General features: G+C 60.0%; 2 protein-coding genes across 5 annotated transcripts; both read left to right on the top strand.

Annotated features, from left to right (window-relative positions):
* Positions 1-2,707: 2,707 nt before the first annotated feature.
* On the top strand, positions 2,708-6,535 carry REEP4 (receptor accessory protein 4). Of its 4 annotated transcripts, none has more exons than XM_060015133.1 (9): positions 2,708-2,726; positions 3,099-3,196; positions 4,012-4,084; positions 4,478-4,554; positions 4,646-4,766; positions 5,183-5,296; positions 5,711-5,846; positions 6,012-6,166; positions 6,260-6,535. In XM_060015133.1, exons 2-9 carry the CDS (start codon positions 3,165-3,167, stop codon positions 6,323-6,325), a joined length of 774 nt encoding a protein of 257 aa, XP_059871116.1. In that variant the 5' UTR covers positions 2,708-2,726; positions 3,099-3,164; the 3' UTR covers positions 6,326-6,535. The 4 variants fall into 4 exon arrangements, with proteins under 4 accessions (XP_059871116.1, XP_059871115.1, XP_059871117.1 ...); XM_060015132.1 differs by lacking the exon at positions 2,708-2,726 and adding an exon at positions 2,733-2,935; XM_060015134.1 differs by lacking the exon at positions 2,708-2,726 and having other exon boundaries at positions 2,733-3,196; positions 6,012-6,157.
* Positions 6,536-13,615: 7,080 nt separating this feature from the next.
* Positions 13,616-14,122, top strand: HRURF (HR upstream open reading frame). The gene has a single exon (XM_060015131.1). It carries the CDS (start codon positions 14,005-14,007, stop codon positions 14,107-14,109), a length of 105 nt encoding a protein of 34 aa, XP_059871114.1. The 5' UTR covers positions 13,616-14,004; the 3' UTR covers positions 14,110-14,122.
* Positions 14,123-14,144: the final 22 nt, after the last annotated feature.

Raw genomic sequence — 14,144 nt, 5'->3', positions numbered from 1 at the left:
GCCCAGCTTTCTGCACGTGGGGAATGGAGCCCACCGTATACCTGCCTGGTCACCTGCCAGAGGTGGGTCATCATATGTCCAGAGAGCTGCTTAGCAACTCAGTGTAACCGGGTGACTGTGTCAACAGCTCAGGACCAATGGGCGTGACAGGCAGAGTCCACTCACTGCCAAAGCCCAGGAGGGTGACCCCCTCAGCTGTCAGCCTCACGCCCCTCCGTGCTCTCAGTAGCAGACCTCTCACATCTTGTCCCTTAGATTTTTCCAAGCACAGTCATCGGGACCAAGAGTCTCCATGTGAGAGACGTTCCCGCTGGGTTGGCTTAGAGTGGGCACAGGGGAGCTCCTCTCCAGCGAATGGGGGTAAAGTGAGGCCTGTGATGCTGAGGTCAGGTGACTCTGGAAGGCAGCGAAGGTGGGGGAGGGGAGGCAGTTCTGCAGCAGGTACCAAAGGCCCGAGGCTCACATGCACACAGTCAGCCCAGGTACCCTAACTTCTGGAGGAATGGATGTCCATTCCCTTTTCTGTACCCCCTGCTCCTCCTGAGCTGTCCAGAGGGTCAGTCATATCCTTTTGCTCCAAGGAGACAAGGATACTTTTCACCTTCATTACAATGTCTGTGTCCAGAGATGGATGGTGGCCAGGACCTTCCTGAGGGGATCCTAGCCCTGGGTGGTTCTTGTTCCTCCAAACTAGGGTGGGAGCTAGGGCCAATGTGAGGAGGTGATTAGGTGGGGGGAGGGAGGCATCAGGGCCTTGGGGGAGTTTCTCCTGTGGGCCAGGTTCACTGCAAGCTCTCCCACTCAGCAACACCAATAAAACTGATGATGATAATTATGACTATATAATCACTGAGTGTTTATTTATTCCCAAGAAGCCTCCTTTCCCTCCATCATTAGCTATTCCATCCTTTTGATAGATGGTGAGTGTTAACTGTAGCTCTAATAAAAAGTAATAACTGCCCAAGTTTTCCACCCCCACGCTCTGGGCAGCTCTGCTGTCACCCTCACCTCAGCCCTACGAGGCAGAAGGGAAGCTGTGCGGGGTGCGGGGGGGATGATGCGCTCCCCATTTTCAGAGGGAGGAATGAGGCACCTAGCAGAAGAGGTACAAAGAATGCAGCCCCACGTGGAAAGTTGTAGAAGCAGCAACGTTTGCCTTCTCTTTTTTTTTTTTAATTACTTTTTATTGGAGTATAGCTGATTTACAATATTGTAAGCCTTTTCTTTTGAGCCTCTCAACTTCTTCCAGATACACACCTTCCTCCTAGAGGAGCTTTTCCATTCCCTGTCCCCTCCCAGGGCTGCCCTCAGAAGACTGATTAATCTAAGCATTTTTTTTGTGTGTGTGTGGTACACGGGCCTCTCACTGTTGTGGCCTCTCCCGCTGCGGAGCGTAGGCTCAGCGGCCATGGCTCACGGGCCCAGCCGCTCCGCGGCATGTGGGATCCTCCCGGACCGGGGCACGAACCCGCGTCCCCTGCATTGGCAGGCGGACTCTCAACCACTGCGCCCTCTAAGCACTTATTTATCGTTCGCCATCAGGTGTCGTTGGGCAAGTTACTTTCCACCATTGAGCCTATTTCCTAAATGGTAAAAAAAAAAAAAAAAAAAGATCTTTGTAAAGATCAAGTCTCTGCGCTCAAAAATGCACTACAAAATGGCAGTCGTTGATACTGTTAAGGTCTCAGGGATATCTGTGTTCTTGACTCTCGGAAATAGGTGGGATTTCAAACTTTGGGGGAAGAAGATATGGGGGGCTGGGGACTCCACCCAGAATCTTTCAAATCAGCCTGCCCAAGGATGTGGGCTCTGGAAAGGTATCCCAGAGAGAAGTCAACTCCTGAAGCCCACTCTTCAGCAGGGTGAGCGGGATGGGGGTGATGAGTCCCTCAGGTTCTCTCCCCTCCACGTCCTCCCCACTTTTCCTCCAGGTCACCTCAGCATCTTTGAGGCGCTTGAGGCGCTTACTGATCTCCCGACCTAGTGCTATAAGACCCGGATTTGCTGGTGCCCAGCCAAACCTTCTAGTTCTCACCTGAGCCTCTAACGGGGGACGTCGACCCATCTCATGCCCATTCCCATTTCACAGAAGGAGAAAACGAGGCAAAAGAGGGGAGCTAGTGAAGATCCGCGAAAACTCTGGACTCCAGATTTCCTTCATTTCTTTCTTCCCCCGTCGCACTTTTTTTAAAAATTTATTTAATTAATTTATTTTTGGCTGCATTGGGTCTTCATTGCTGCGCGCGGGCTTTCTCCAGTTGTGGAGAGCGGCGGCTACTCCTCGTTGCGGTGCGCGGGTTTCTCATTGAGGTGGCTTCTCTTGTTACGGAGCACGGGCTCTAGGCACGCGGGCTTTAGTAGTTGTGGCTCGCGGGCCCTAGAGCGCAGGAGTTGTGGCGTACGGGCTTACTTGCTCCGCAGCATGTGGGATCTTCGCGGACCAGGGCTTGAACCCGTGTCCCCTGCACTGGCAGGCGGATTCTTAATCACTACCCCACTAGGGAAGTCCGCACCTTTTTGTTTCCGCTTCCTACCCCCAAATCTTTCCCATTCGGAGGGCTACTCAACCTACGGTCCCCATCCACCAGTCGGAGGCGCATCGCCACTTTAAGGGGCAGGCCTCTCACCTCCCTGACCTCGCCCCGCCCCCTCCGCGGCCGCACTGCGCCTGCGCCACGCGCCGGAGACCTGGGGTTGGGCAGGGCCCAGTTCCGTGCAACTTTCAAGTGAGTTGCAAACTCCGCCCCGAGGACTGTGCAGGTGTCCTGGCGCACTGGGGCCGTGGGTACCCGCACGAACGCAGGCTGCGACCAGCCACCTCTGGCTCGGGACCCACAGAGCCCCCGGCAAGGGCCGAACGCCTGGTTCTCCGGGGCAGGAAGTGCGGATCGGAGCGTAACTGCCCGAGCGGCGGGGCGGAAGAGCGTGCCGGCCGGTACCGGCTCCCAACTCAGTTCCTGCTTGCCCCGGCCCGCTGGTCTCCCCATTCTTCAGGCTTCCAGCACTGAGGAGTCAGTGGGCGGTGGGCTCCGCCTCCACCAAGGGGCAGCCCGAGCGCCCCTGTGGTTTCCACACCTCCACTGTTGATCCCATCCCAGCGCAGGCGTGAGCGTCCCTCTGCGCGTCTTCCTGGAGGGATCTCCCTTCGCTCCCGAGACTGCAGGATGGTGTCCTGGATGATCTGTCGCCTGGTGGTGTGAGTATGGCCGCTCAAATACCCTCTCTATCCCTGGATGTCAGCCCGCCCCTGGGGTGGAAGCTGGGAATGTCTGGTGGAAAAGGGGGCTTTTCTGAGCTATGTCACACCTTTCCCCTCCCTCCAACATTCACCGCAAGGCTTAAGGGGCCTGCGGGCCTGCACAAGGCATTGGGCACCATGTGCTTGTCCCCTCGCACTCAAGCCTACTTGGCTGATGGCGACCCCCTGCAGTCACACACGTACTGCAGGCAGGTGAGTGGGACGGAGGACCACAGGCCGGCCAGCCACCCCTTGGCAAACACAGGATGTGGCACGTTGTGGGCAGAGAATCCAGGTGCCGGCTTCCCAGCTGAGCAGTCAGTCACGTGACTCACCACCCTGGCCCCAGCTTGCCCACTCTGTCCTACTCCTCACCTGGCTGGAATATCCTTGCCTGCAACCTGGCAGTGCCAGGTCTGGTGGCCCTGGGCCTGATTGCACGTCCAGGGGAGGGAACAGCCTGCCTGGGTGCTCTCATGGCTCAGAAGCCTGCCTCCCACTCACCTTGTGGAGTGGCTCTCTGTGCTCTCGCGGCATCATGCACCCATGGGCCACTCGTGCAGGCCTGGGCAGGCTTGGGATGTTTGTAAACAGCAGGGTGGGGAGGCGGCCTCCAGGGCACTGACTCAGGTGCAGGTCGCGCAAGCCAAGCGGGAAGAACAGGGCAGGCACTGCCACCTGGAACGTGGGGTGCGGGGGAGGCCGCCGCCTGGCAGGGGCGTGGGGAGTGGCGCCCCTCACACTCTCCTTCTGCTCTGGGGGCTGCTCTTCAGGCTGGTGTTTGGGATGCTGTACCCAACTTATGCTTCCTACAAGGCTGTGAAGACCAAGAACATTCGTGAATATGTGAGTGCGGGGGTGGGCAGGAGGGCTCAGCTCAGGTGGGGGGACCACAGCCTTGGGGGTGTGGTAGGATTTGGCGAGGTGGGCGAGTCTGAGCTGGCCTCCCTTTCCTCCAGGGGTACAATCTGGTGGCGTACCCTGGAGCAGAGTGGGTGTGGATGGAGGATGGGCTCTTGGGATTCTTTGCAGGATCTTGTGGGTGCAGCCTGTTGGGGTGGGTACAGGAATGAGTGGCGGCTTCTCAGAGGCAACTTTCTAAGGCCAGCCAGGTGCCAGGGGAATGCAGTGGGACGGGCTTTCTGGAATCTCGGGGCTGGGTCAGCCCGGGACAGGGGATTTGGCACGGCAGGCGCAGCTGCTGGCCTCTGACCTCTCTGCCCGCCCCTCCCCGCCCAGGTCCGTTGGATGATGTACTGGATCGTCTTTGCACTCTTCATGGCAGTGGAGACCTTCACAGACGTCTTTATTTCCTGGTATGGGCACTGGGGTTCTGTGGGCTGCGGGGAGGGGGTGGTCCTCCCTGGCCTGGCTCCCGGGCGGACCTTACCCGCTCTGCTCTGACAGGTTCCCTTTCTACTACGAGATCAAGATGGCCTTTGTGCTGTGGCTGCTTTCGCCCTATACCAAGGGGGCCAGCCTGCTTTACCGCAAGTTCGTCCACCCATCCTTGTCTCGCCATGAGAAGGTACCGCAGCGGGAGGCAGGGCGGGCAGTGTAGGAGTGGGTGTGAGGCGAAGAGCCCTGGACTTGCAGCTCAAGACACTGGGGACACCTAGGCTCTAATCCCAGTCCTACTGCTGTTTAGCCATGGGGCCTTGACAGAGCCTAGCCTTCCTCCTCTTCTGGGAAAATCAAATGGGGACACATGTGAATGACCTTTAGGGGGTGTGAAACACCGGCTGGAAGTTGGTTTGGGCATGGTGGGGGGAGGCTGGAGCACGGCCGATCATTGAGGTGTAGGATCCGGTGAGTGGATGGGGAGCCCTGTGCTCTGTGGGTGGGGTGGGCTGGGAGGCGTGGCTCCCAGTGATTTCTCTGGGCCACAGAGGAGTGACTAGGGCTGTGCGCCTGAGCTTCCCCCTCCCCACACCGTGTCTGCAGGAGATCGACACCTACATCGTGCAGGCCAAGGAGCGCAGCTACGAGACGGTGCTCAGCTTTGGGAAGCGGGGCCTCAACATTGCCGCCTCGGCTGCTGTGCAGGCAGCCACCAAGGTGCCCTGGGCCCCAGCCCTCCCCCCTCCCCACCCCCACCCCCAGGGCCTTTTGAGCGAGTCCAGCTGTCTGTCAGGGAGCCGAGAGATCGCAGCTGTCCAGGCCGGGGGAACAGGGACGAGAGGTGGCAGGTGGGGCGTTGGCAGGAGCACAGAGCTGGAAGTTCAGACTTCCCTGGCTGACACTGACCGTGAGCGGCTGCTCTTGGGCCCTAGGCCCTACCTTCTTGCTGGCGCCACAGAGGCACAGGGCTAGGAGGTTGCCGTGTTTTTTTCGGTTCTGAGGCCTGTGCCCCAGGAATTGCTTGCAGGTCAGCCTTGATTTTCCTGGGCAGCTCCCCTGGTTGAGGCCCCTTCTTGCCAGGAGCCCTGCCCCCCTCCGTCAGGCGGTGCAGCTGATCCCACTCTCTTGCAGAGTCAGGGCGCACTGGCCGGAAGGCTGCGGAGCTTCTCCATGCAGGACCTGCGCACCATCTCCGATGCCCCCGCCCCCACCTACCAGGATCCCCTCTACCTGGAGGACCAGGTACCCCACCGCAGGCCACCCATCGGTGAGTGGACAGAGGAAGCCAGAGCTGTCCCGAGAGGGATGGCTTCCTCCAGGCCAGCTGTGGCTCCCCCCAGGGCCAGAGGAAAGCCTGGCTCAGCTGGCCCCAGGCCTTCAGACTGTGTCCGTGCCCAGCTTTGCCTCCCGGCCTCCCTCTCCTCCACAACAGGGTACCGGTCAGGGGGCCTGCAGGACAGTGACACCGAGGATGAGTGTTGGTCAGACACAGAAGTGGTCCCCCAGCCATCAGCGCGGCCCCGAGAGAAGCCTCTGGGCCGTACCCAGAGTCTGCGTGTGGTCAAGAGGAAGCCGCCGGTGCGGGAGGTCGGTGGTGAGGAAGGCACAAGGGGAGCGAGTTGCCCTGGTGGCCGCCTCAGCCCGGATCTCTCACGGGGTGCCTGCTCTCTCTCCCCACAGGGCACCACGCGCTCCCTGAAGGTTCGGACGAGGAAAAAGACCACGCCTTCAGACATGGACAGCTAGGGCCTACGGAGCCTGGCCCGGTCTTACCTCGTGCCCTGCAGGGCATTGGGACTGTTTGGAGGGGACCTCTGGCTGCACATCTGGCCTGCCTGCACCAGCTGCCCGGGTGCTGCCCTCCTGACTCTTGCTGTCGGTTACAGGCCATGTGTGGGGCTGCACCCACGATGCACCAAAGCAGGCCGGGCTCAGGGTTTTATTTATTGTCTTCCTCGCCGCTCTGCCTTCCCAGGTGTGGAACCAGAGCCCTCCCCAGCCCCCTGGAAAACGAAACCCAAAGCCCACCCAGCTGTGTTCGTTCCTTCCTGTCCTTCCGAGTACTTCACAGCCTTCTCCAAGGCCAAGTGTGTGTCCTGGTTGTTTGGTTTGTGTTGGTGAATGAGGCCAGGTTTGCGGAAGTTTTGATAAATAAATGCGTCAAAGTGCCCTGTCTCTTCTGGTTTGTAGCCCCGGTCCTCACAGCACGTGTTATTAAACAGCCTGCCCCAGGGCAGTCTGGGCCTGGTGCTAAAAGGCCAGACAGACTGCCAGAGGGGCCCAGTGTTCGGGGCAGGTAGCCATCGAAGATTGTTGCGATGCGGCAAGTACTATTATGGAAAGCTCTTGGGGACCTCTGAGAACACGGATGGGAGAGTGGCGGGGAGGGGGCGCGGGGGGGCAGTCCAGAGTCTAAGAATGCAATCCGGAGGGGATGGGATCAGGCCTTGACGGGAAGTAGAAACCAGTGGGAGCGAAGGTGTGGAGGGACCTCAGGCAGCACGATAATCTCATGGGGATTAGCTAAAGCTGTGCGGAAGATGAGGGCTGGGGAGGCCGATTTCCTCCAAGGGCCTGCCAGGCCTCTAGGCAGCTCCCGGTGCATCGAGTTCGTAAACACTTAGGTTGACGGGAGCTTTGCACCTCTGCGGAGTGGCCGTGAGAGGGCAGCAGCTGCCAGGGTCTGGGCTGCCCCCAGCTTCCAGGTCAAGGAGGGCGGGGCTTGGAGGCTGGCCTGTCAGCTAGCTGGCTGGAGGGATGATGCAGGACTCTGGCCCGGCCTCCAAAGGCCCTCCCTGCTGCTCGTGGTCATTGATCATCAGCCAGTCCCATCCACGAATCTCCTCTGTTCTGAGACCCAGGCTGTTTGCTGGCTCCACTCCATCCCCTACTCTAATCCCTGGGGCAGCCAGTGCCCAGCCCTGCCCTCTCCTGCCCCTGGATGCTGGTCTTACTGTACTGTCCCCGGGCTGCTCCCCTCTCCCACCCACATGCCTCCTCTTCTTTCCCGCTTTCGATTAAGTCAAGAGATGGGTGAGAGTGTCGGGTAGGAAGAGGGGAAATGGGGTGGTCACCCGGAGTGACCTGAGGAGTGTGGATTAACTCTGGGTATGGGGATTATCCGAGTTTATTTGGGAGAAGTACTTAATCTGCTGGGTGGCTTAGCTCCTCACGGATTGGTGTTCAATGACTTCCTATCTTGGTGTTCCCTTGCATCATGGGGTTGATTTATCTCTTCATTTATTCATTCAAAAATCTTTATTGAGCATCTCCCAGGTACCAGGCATGTTTCAAGAAACTGGGGATGCAAAGTCAAGTGAGAGCTAGCACCTAGAATGTGGCTGCCCCAGCAGGGGCTACTCTGAGCCCCCGACATATATTAATTTAATACTCACAACAATCTCATGAGGTACATACTATGATTATAATCTCCATTTCACAAATGGGAAAACAGGCACCGAGAGGGCAAGTAATTTGCCCGAGGTCACACAGCTAGTAAGTGGCAGAGTTGGGCTTGGAAACCAGGCAGTCTGGCTCCAGAGTCAGTGTACTTAACCACTGTGCAGAGCTAGAGTAAATGAGAAAGTTTCTTGCCTGGGAGGCAAGGAGAAGGAAACTAGCAGTTATCCAACATTGATTCTGGGGACTTCCCTGGTGGCGCAGTGGTTGAGAATCCGCCTGCCAATGTAGGGGACACAGGTTCGCGCCCTGGTCCAGCAAGATCCCACATGCTGTGGAGCAACTAAGCCTATGCGCCACAGCTACTGAACCTGCGCTCTAGAGCCCGTGAGCCACAACTACTGAAGCCCGTGCACCTAGAGACCGTGCTCTGCAACAAGAGAAGCCACTGCAATGAGAAGCTTGCACACCGCAGTGAAGAGTAACCCCTGCTCGTCTCAACTAGAGAAAGCCCGTGTGCAGCAACAAAGACCCAACGCAGGCAAAAATAAATAAATTTATAAAGAAACATTGATTGTTTGTCTGACCTCGTGTTGGGCATTTTAAATAGATGATTTCCTTAAATCCTCCCGTCAAGCCTGTCAGGTCGGGGTTATAGCCATTTTACAGATGGAAGAACTGAGACTTGGAGAGGTGAAGCAACTTGTCCATGATTGTGCTGTCTGTGGGTCAGGGCCCCATCTCCTGATGCAAGTCTGTCCAGAAGTCGCCTTGGTGGGGGTGGAATGGCAGAATCCACACCCCTGAACCGAGAGAGAAAAACAGAGGAGTGTGTGATAAATGGACAAAATGAGATAAAAACTGAAAGCGGGGAGCAGCTGAGGGAGGCCTGAAGGTGCCGGCTGGTGAGGGAGTTTTCCTGGGAGCTGGGCTTCACCAGCCCTCATTCCTTGGATGGGGCCTTACAGTGACAGGCAGGGTCACTTGGGCCCCGGGGCTGAATCAGAGATGGTCCCTGATGGCTGTCTTAGCCCCAGCCTCCTGGCTAGCCTGGCTGCCCCGCTGCTCCTATTTCTATCTGCAGAACGCGCAGAACGCATCACTTTCATTCCAACGTTGGCCTCCAGGCCTTTGCTGCACTGTGTGCATCCCCTGTGCTCCCAAGAGTCTTCCATCCAGGCCGACGCGGTCTTCCTTCATGATCTGCTTTCTCCAAGAATCCTCCCCTGACTCCAACCCCTCCTGAGGATCCTGAGGCTCCTGACCTCTGGCCCACTCACCCTGTCCTGGGGGCACGATGCCGTGGGCTGTGCTCATGTGCCCGTCGCCCCCTCCGCTCCCTGACCAACCAGACTCCCCTAGGCCCCAATTGCTACTTGCTCCCCACCTCATCAGTCTGGACTCTCTCATGTCTCCATGCTCTTCTCCTGTCCCTGCAACACTCTGTCCTATTCCTATTTGCCCTCTGAACCCCACTCAGACATCACCTCCTCCAGGAAGCCCTCTGTAACCTTACCTTTGCCCTTGGGGTTGATTGCTCACCTAGACCACGCTGTCTCTGTGCTTGCATGGACTTCTATTTTTGCCTTGAGCACATCGTATTTCCCTCCCCACTACATTGTGACTTCATAATGAATAGATTTGTGTCTTACTTTTGTATCCTGGCCTGGAGCAAATGGTGGTTTAGACCAAGTGAAATATTGTAGTACGTGGTGAAGTACTCATTCCCTCATTTCTGAGCTAAGCATCACCCCCTCTGTGATGCTCCCCTGATTTTTCCAGGCTGGGACTGGAAACGTTGTTAACGTTTGTTAATATGCCCGACTCCAATCATTACCTGCAGTGCCCAGCACAGGGCCTAACACCTAAGGTGCTTCAGGGAATGTTTGCTGGTAAAAGAACATGGACCAAGTGAGCAGAAGCTCCTCGAGGCCGGGGATGACTTTGTACATTCATCTTTGTACCCTGCATCTCCTTGGTGGCCATCACAGAGCCTTGAATATGCCCAGGTCTCTATAACACGTTTGGCGAATGTCTGCTGCAGTTGTTTGGATTCCAAGACATCCTGGGGCCAGAAGGGAAGGGGCAAGGAGAATTCCAAGTTCTGGACAAGCACATGTGATCCCGAGACTGGGGCATTGGGTGTGGGCTGGGCTTCCCTCAGAGCCTGCCCTGTCCCTCTGAGAATCACTGACACATCTGCCCAGCACCATTTCCCTCTGCATGGGGTTACTGGCCCAGCCCATGCCTCTCTGGCCTGGCTCCTAGGGGAAGGTTAGGCCTTCCTCTGGCCTACCCACGGCCCCCCACCTTCTATTACTCACCAGCGTGCCCACTGTCTTCCCAGGCAGAATCACGCCGGGCACTGGTAGGGAGATGAAGAGCCTAGGCTAGTCCCCTTGGAAGCACGCACCTTTGCTTGGCCCAGGTACCAGCCCTGCCTGATTTGCGCTCGCTCTGTCCTCCCCACCCATCTTGCCTGCTTCTGAGGGATGCCCCCATTGCCTCCGAGTTCCCAGGAGCAGGTGGCCCCTCATTCCCAGCCCTCCCTTCTCCCTCCTCCCCACAGCCCAGCTGTCCCTTGGACCTTTCTGGTGGCTCCTCTCTTTCCCTACCTCTTCGGCCCCTCCCGGTCCCGGTCCCCCTTCCCTACTCTGGCCTCCAGGTGCACTAGCCCCACTGCTGCATTTTTCGCTGCCGCTCTGGGCGGCAGCAGCGTGGTTAGCCTCTTGTTTCAACACAGCCCTGGCCCAGGCTGAGTTGGGGTGTCGTGACTGGCACTGCCCCACCCTTTACGGGGTTGAGGAGGTGAGCACTCCGGCTCTCGCCCCCTTGTCCCCCGCCCAGCATCAGGGACTGGGATGCCCTATAGCTGGGTAGGCGTAGAAGCCCCGGCAGGAGGATGAGGCCCGCTGCTTAGGAATTCCCGGGGGCCAGAGCTGGGTTACTAGGCAGAAGGTCCTGAGCCCGGGGTGGAATGAGGTAGCTTTCTCTACCAGGGTGGCTGGATTGCAGGGGAGGGAAGGTTGGGTGAAAGGAGAAGGGGCATTGGTGAGGTGCAGACTGAGAAGAGGAACTAGGTCAGAGATGTGGGTGGGTGGGTGAGAGGGGAGGGGGCATCTGCCACGGAGCTTCCTCCTGGCTCCAGAAGCATCTCCACACTTCCCTGCCTCTGCCCTTCCCCCCAGGTCCTGGGAGAATTCTCCCCGGTATTCCCCCTCCCCCATGCCCCCGCCCCAGGCGTTGCCACAAGGGTGGGGGTGGGGTGGGGGGAGGCCAGCCTCAGCTGTCTGAAGGATGGAGGGGCTGGGGAAGTAGGGCTAGGTGCCCAGACGGCCGCGTGTGTGGGAGGGGATGTCCTCAGATGCCCTCCACCCGGCAGTCCCCGCTCTGACGTGTGGGTGCCCCCCCTCCCTGCCCGGATTAGTGGCAGCTTGGCCTGACTCTCCGGGGCTCCTTTCCCCGCCCCCGCCTGCTGCCCTCCCCTGGGCAGGGGGCTGCTCCGCCCGAAGGGCACTTGTGCTTGCCCAGGTAAGGGGCTCTGGGGACAGCGTGAGGGCAGCTGGCTCAGGAGTGCTGCTGCGCGTGTCAGCGGGAACGTGTGTATCCGTGTGTGTGTGTCAGTGCTCTTGAGGGGTCGTTGCGGGGCCGGAGCGGACCCACGCGAGTCTGGGGGTGCTGGTCAGCTCGCCTGTGTCCACGGATCCGGCACCGTGTCCACACGTTGCGTGGCTTTCCTTCTGTTTGTGTCTCTGTGTGGCTCCTCAGATCTGCTCTGTCCTCAGGCACAGAACGGCCGGCTCCAAGGGCTCCGTGGGCCTGTGGCATGGGCTGTAGAGCAGGATGGGGAGCTGGGCGAGGGTGGAAAGGGGTTCCTTCCCCCGCCACCCCAATCCCCCCACGACCCCCTGGGCATTTTAGGAGCCTGTCCTGAGAATCCTGGTCTAGTCCAGAGACAGTGATCTCAACTAGAAAGACTGGGCAAAGGGGGTGGGGGGAGGTGTCTGTCCCACTCCCCTGGGGCTGTCCCCATCCCCTCGGGGCCTGGACAGCCCAGGCTCCCACCCTGCCCTGCCCAGCCTCTTCTAGGCCTCAAGCCGCAGGAATCTCCCCCTGGAATCTCCCACAAGTTTTGGCTGCCAGAGGACACAGATGGGGGACTACAGGCACACCCCAGCCCTCCATCCACATCCTGGAGCCAGCCTGGGAGCGGAAGGCTGGGGCTTGGGGCTTGGGGCCTGCAGTCTGGGTTAGACCCTCCAGGATCACTTCCCCTGGCACACTCAGGTCCAGGTCACCCCTCGGGGAGCTGGAGGAGGAAGGGAGTGTTAATAACTCAGTCATGTAAACAACCCCTACCAGCCTGCCCTGTCACAGAACCGGCCTCTGGGGGAAGGTGAAGGGGCCAGGAGAATCTGTGCCAACATGACCTAAGTCTTGCCTGGTGCCGACCCCTTCAGGCCTCCTCTCCTCAGCACCCCTCCTCTTCTCCTCAACCGGTGAAAGGATCCCGGCCGCCCCTCCAGTCCCTGGAAGGGCGCCACCCTCATGGCTTCCTGCTCCAGGGATGGTGGTGTGACCTGGGACAAGGCTAGAGGCGTCCAAAACCTCATCCCTTCGATGGAATGGGGGTGGGTGGGTGGTGCTCTCTGTCCCGGGCTGGGTGAAGGCAGGCCAAGGATGGCTTCCACAGGGAGGCAGGGGAGTCACGGGGTGGGACGTGGGTGCCTGAGGGGAAGGGAAGCGCCCATTGGGCGTGTGGGTTTCTGTGTGTGTCTGAATCTGTCTGTGTGTGTCTGAATCTGTCTGTGTCTGTGCTCTGGAACCACCCTCGCAGAAGGGCCAGGATGCTTCCTCGGGTGGAGGGTGCCCTGCTTTCCCATTTCCTCTCCTCCTCTCTGCTCCCTCCCAGGAGCCACTCCCATGGGCTCCTCTCCAGGGCGGGCCTGGAAACACTAGGAGCACGGGATGGCGCAGACCCCCAGGACACGGGGCTGGAGCAGGTGGTGGAGCGCATCTGGTCCCACTTCCTCTCTGGACGATTGGTGAAACTGGGGCCCTTAGACCAGGAACAGACTAGAGCCTAGACCCTTCTAGGACACTGTGCCCTGGGAGGGGGCTTGCGTCTGGAACGGTGAAGAGCAGCTTGGCCAGATGAGGAACCGGGCAGGGCAGACCTGGGCCAGCGTGTGTGCCCGCGTGCCAGAGCTGGAGAGGATCAAGAGCCAGTGGTCCAGAAAGCACGGGGTGGCTGGCGTGGGTCACAGCGCCCATCATTGACCCGTGAGAACTCGACTGCCCCTGCCAGCTCTGGCACTGACCCCTCCCAGCAGCCCTGCCCTGGCACCCCTGGGGGCACCCCGCCCCATCGTGGCCTGGTCCGGCCCCTCCCGCCCTTTGCTCCAGTTCCCGGGCTTGGCACCTATAGTGGGGGTGCTGCCCGCCTGCCAGGCTCCGGGGCCGGGCCCACGGGAGGGTGGGGCGGCTGGGAAGCTGGCACGCTGCCCCGGGGGAGCCTCTCTCGGCAGGCGCCCGGGTGCCGCGGGGGGGAGGGGGGAACAAAGGGCTCATTCTCCCCGTGCGCAGCCGGTGGCATCGCCGGGGCGTTGGCGGAAGCCCCCGGGGCCCGGGAGGGGGCAGGCCCAGGCGGGGCCGCCGAATCTCGGGCTCCTGTTTCCCCGCAGGGTGCTGGAGGAGGAAACCGGCGGAGCAGCTTCCCCACTCTCAGTTGCGCGTCTGGCGATGGCGATCAGAGGTGCTGCTGCGCTCTCCGCTGGGCACTCCCTCCATTAGCCGCGCCGCGCCGTGCTGCGCCGTAGCTGGTGCCTCTCTCCCGGGTCACGGGATCGGCCTCCCTTCCAGGCACGACCCCCTCCCCCGGCCCCTCGGCCTTTCCCCCCACTCCGCCATCTCCGACCCGGGGCGCGCGTTCCCCCCGGCCCGGCTCCCTCTCTCCCTCCGGGGGCACCCGCTCCCTAGCCCCGGCCCGGCCCTCCCCGCAGCGCAGCACGGAGTCTCGGCGTCCCATGGCGCAACCCACGGCCTCGGCCCAGAAGCTGGTGCGGCCGATCCGCGCCGTGTGCCGCATCCTGCAGATCCCGGAGCCCGACCCCTCCAACCTGCGGCCCTAGAGCGCCCCCGCCGCCCCGGGGGAAAGAGAGAGCCA

This window comes from Delphinus delphis, chromosome 6, assembly GCF_949987515.2.
Source record: "Delphinus delphis chromosome 6, mDelDel1.2, whole genome shotgun sequence".
NCBI classification, from domain to species: Eukaryota; Metazoa; Chordata; class Mammalia; order Artiodactyla; family Delphinidae; genus Delphinus; species Delphinus delphis.
This window is presented reverse-complemented; position numbering and strand designations above follow the sequence as displayed.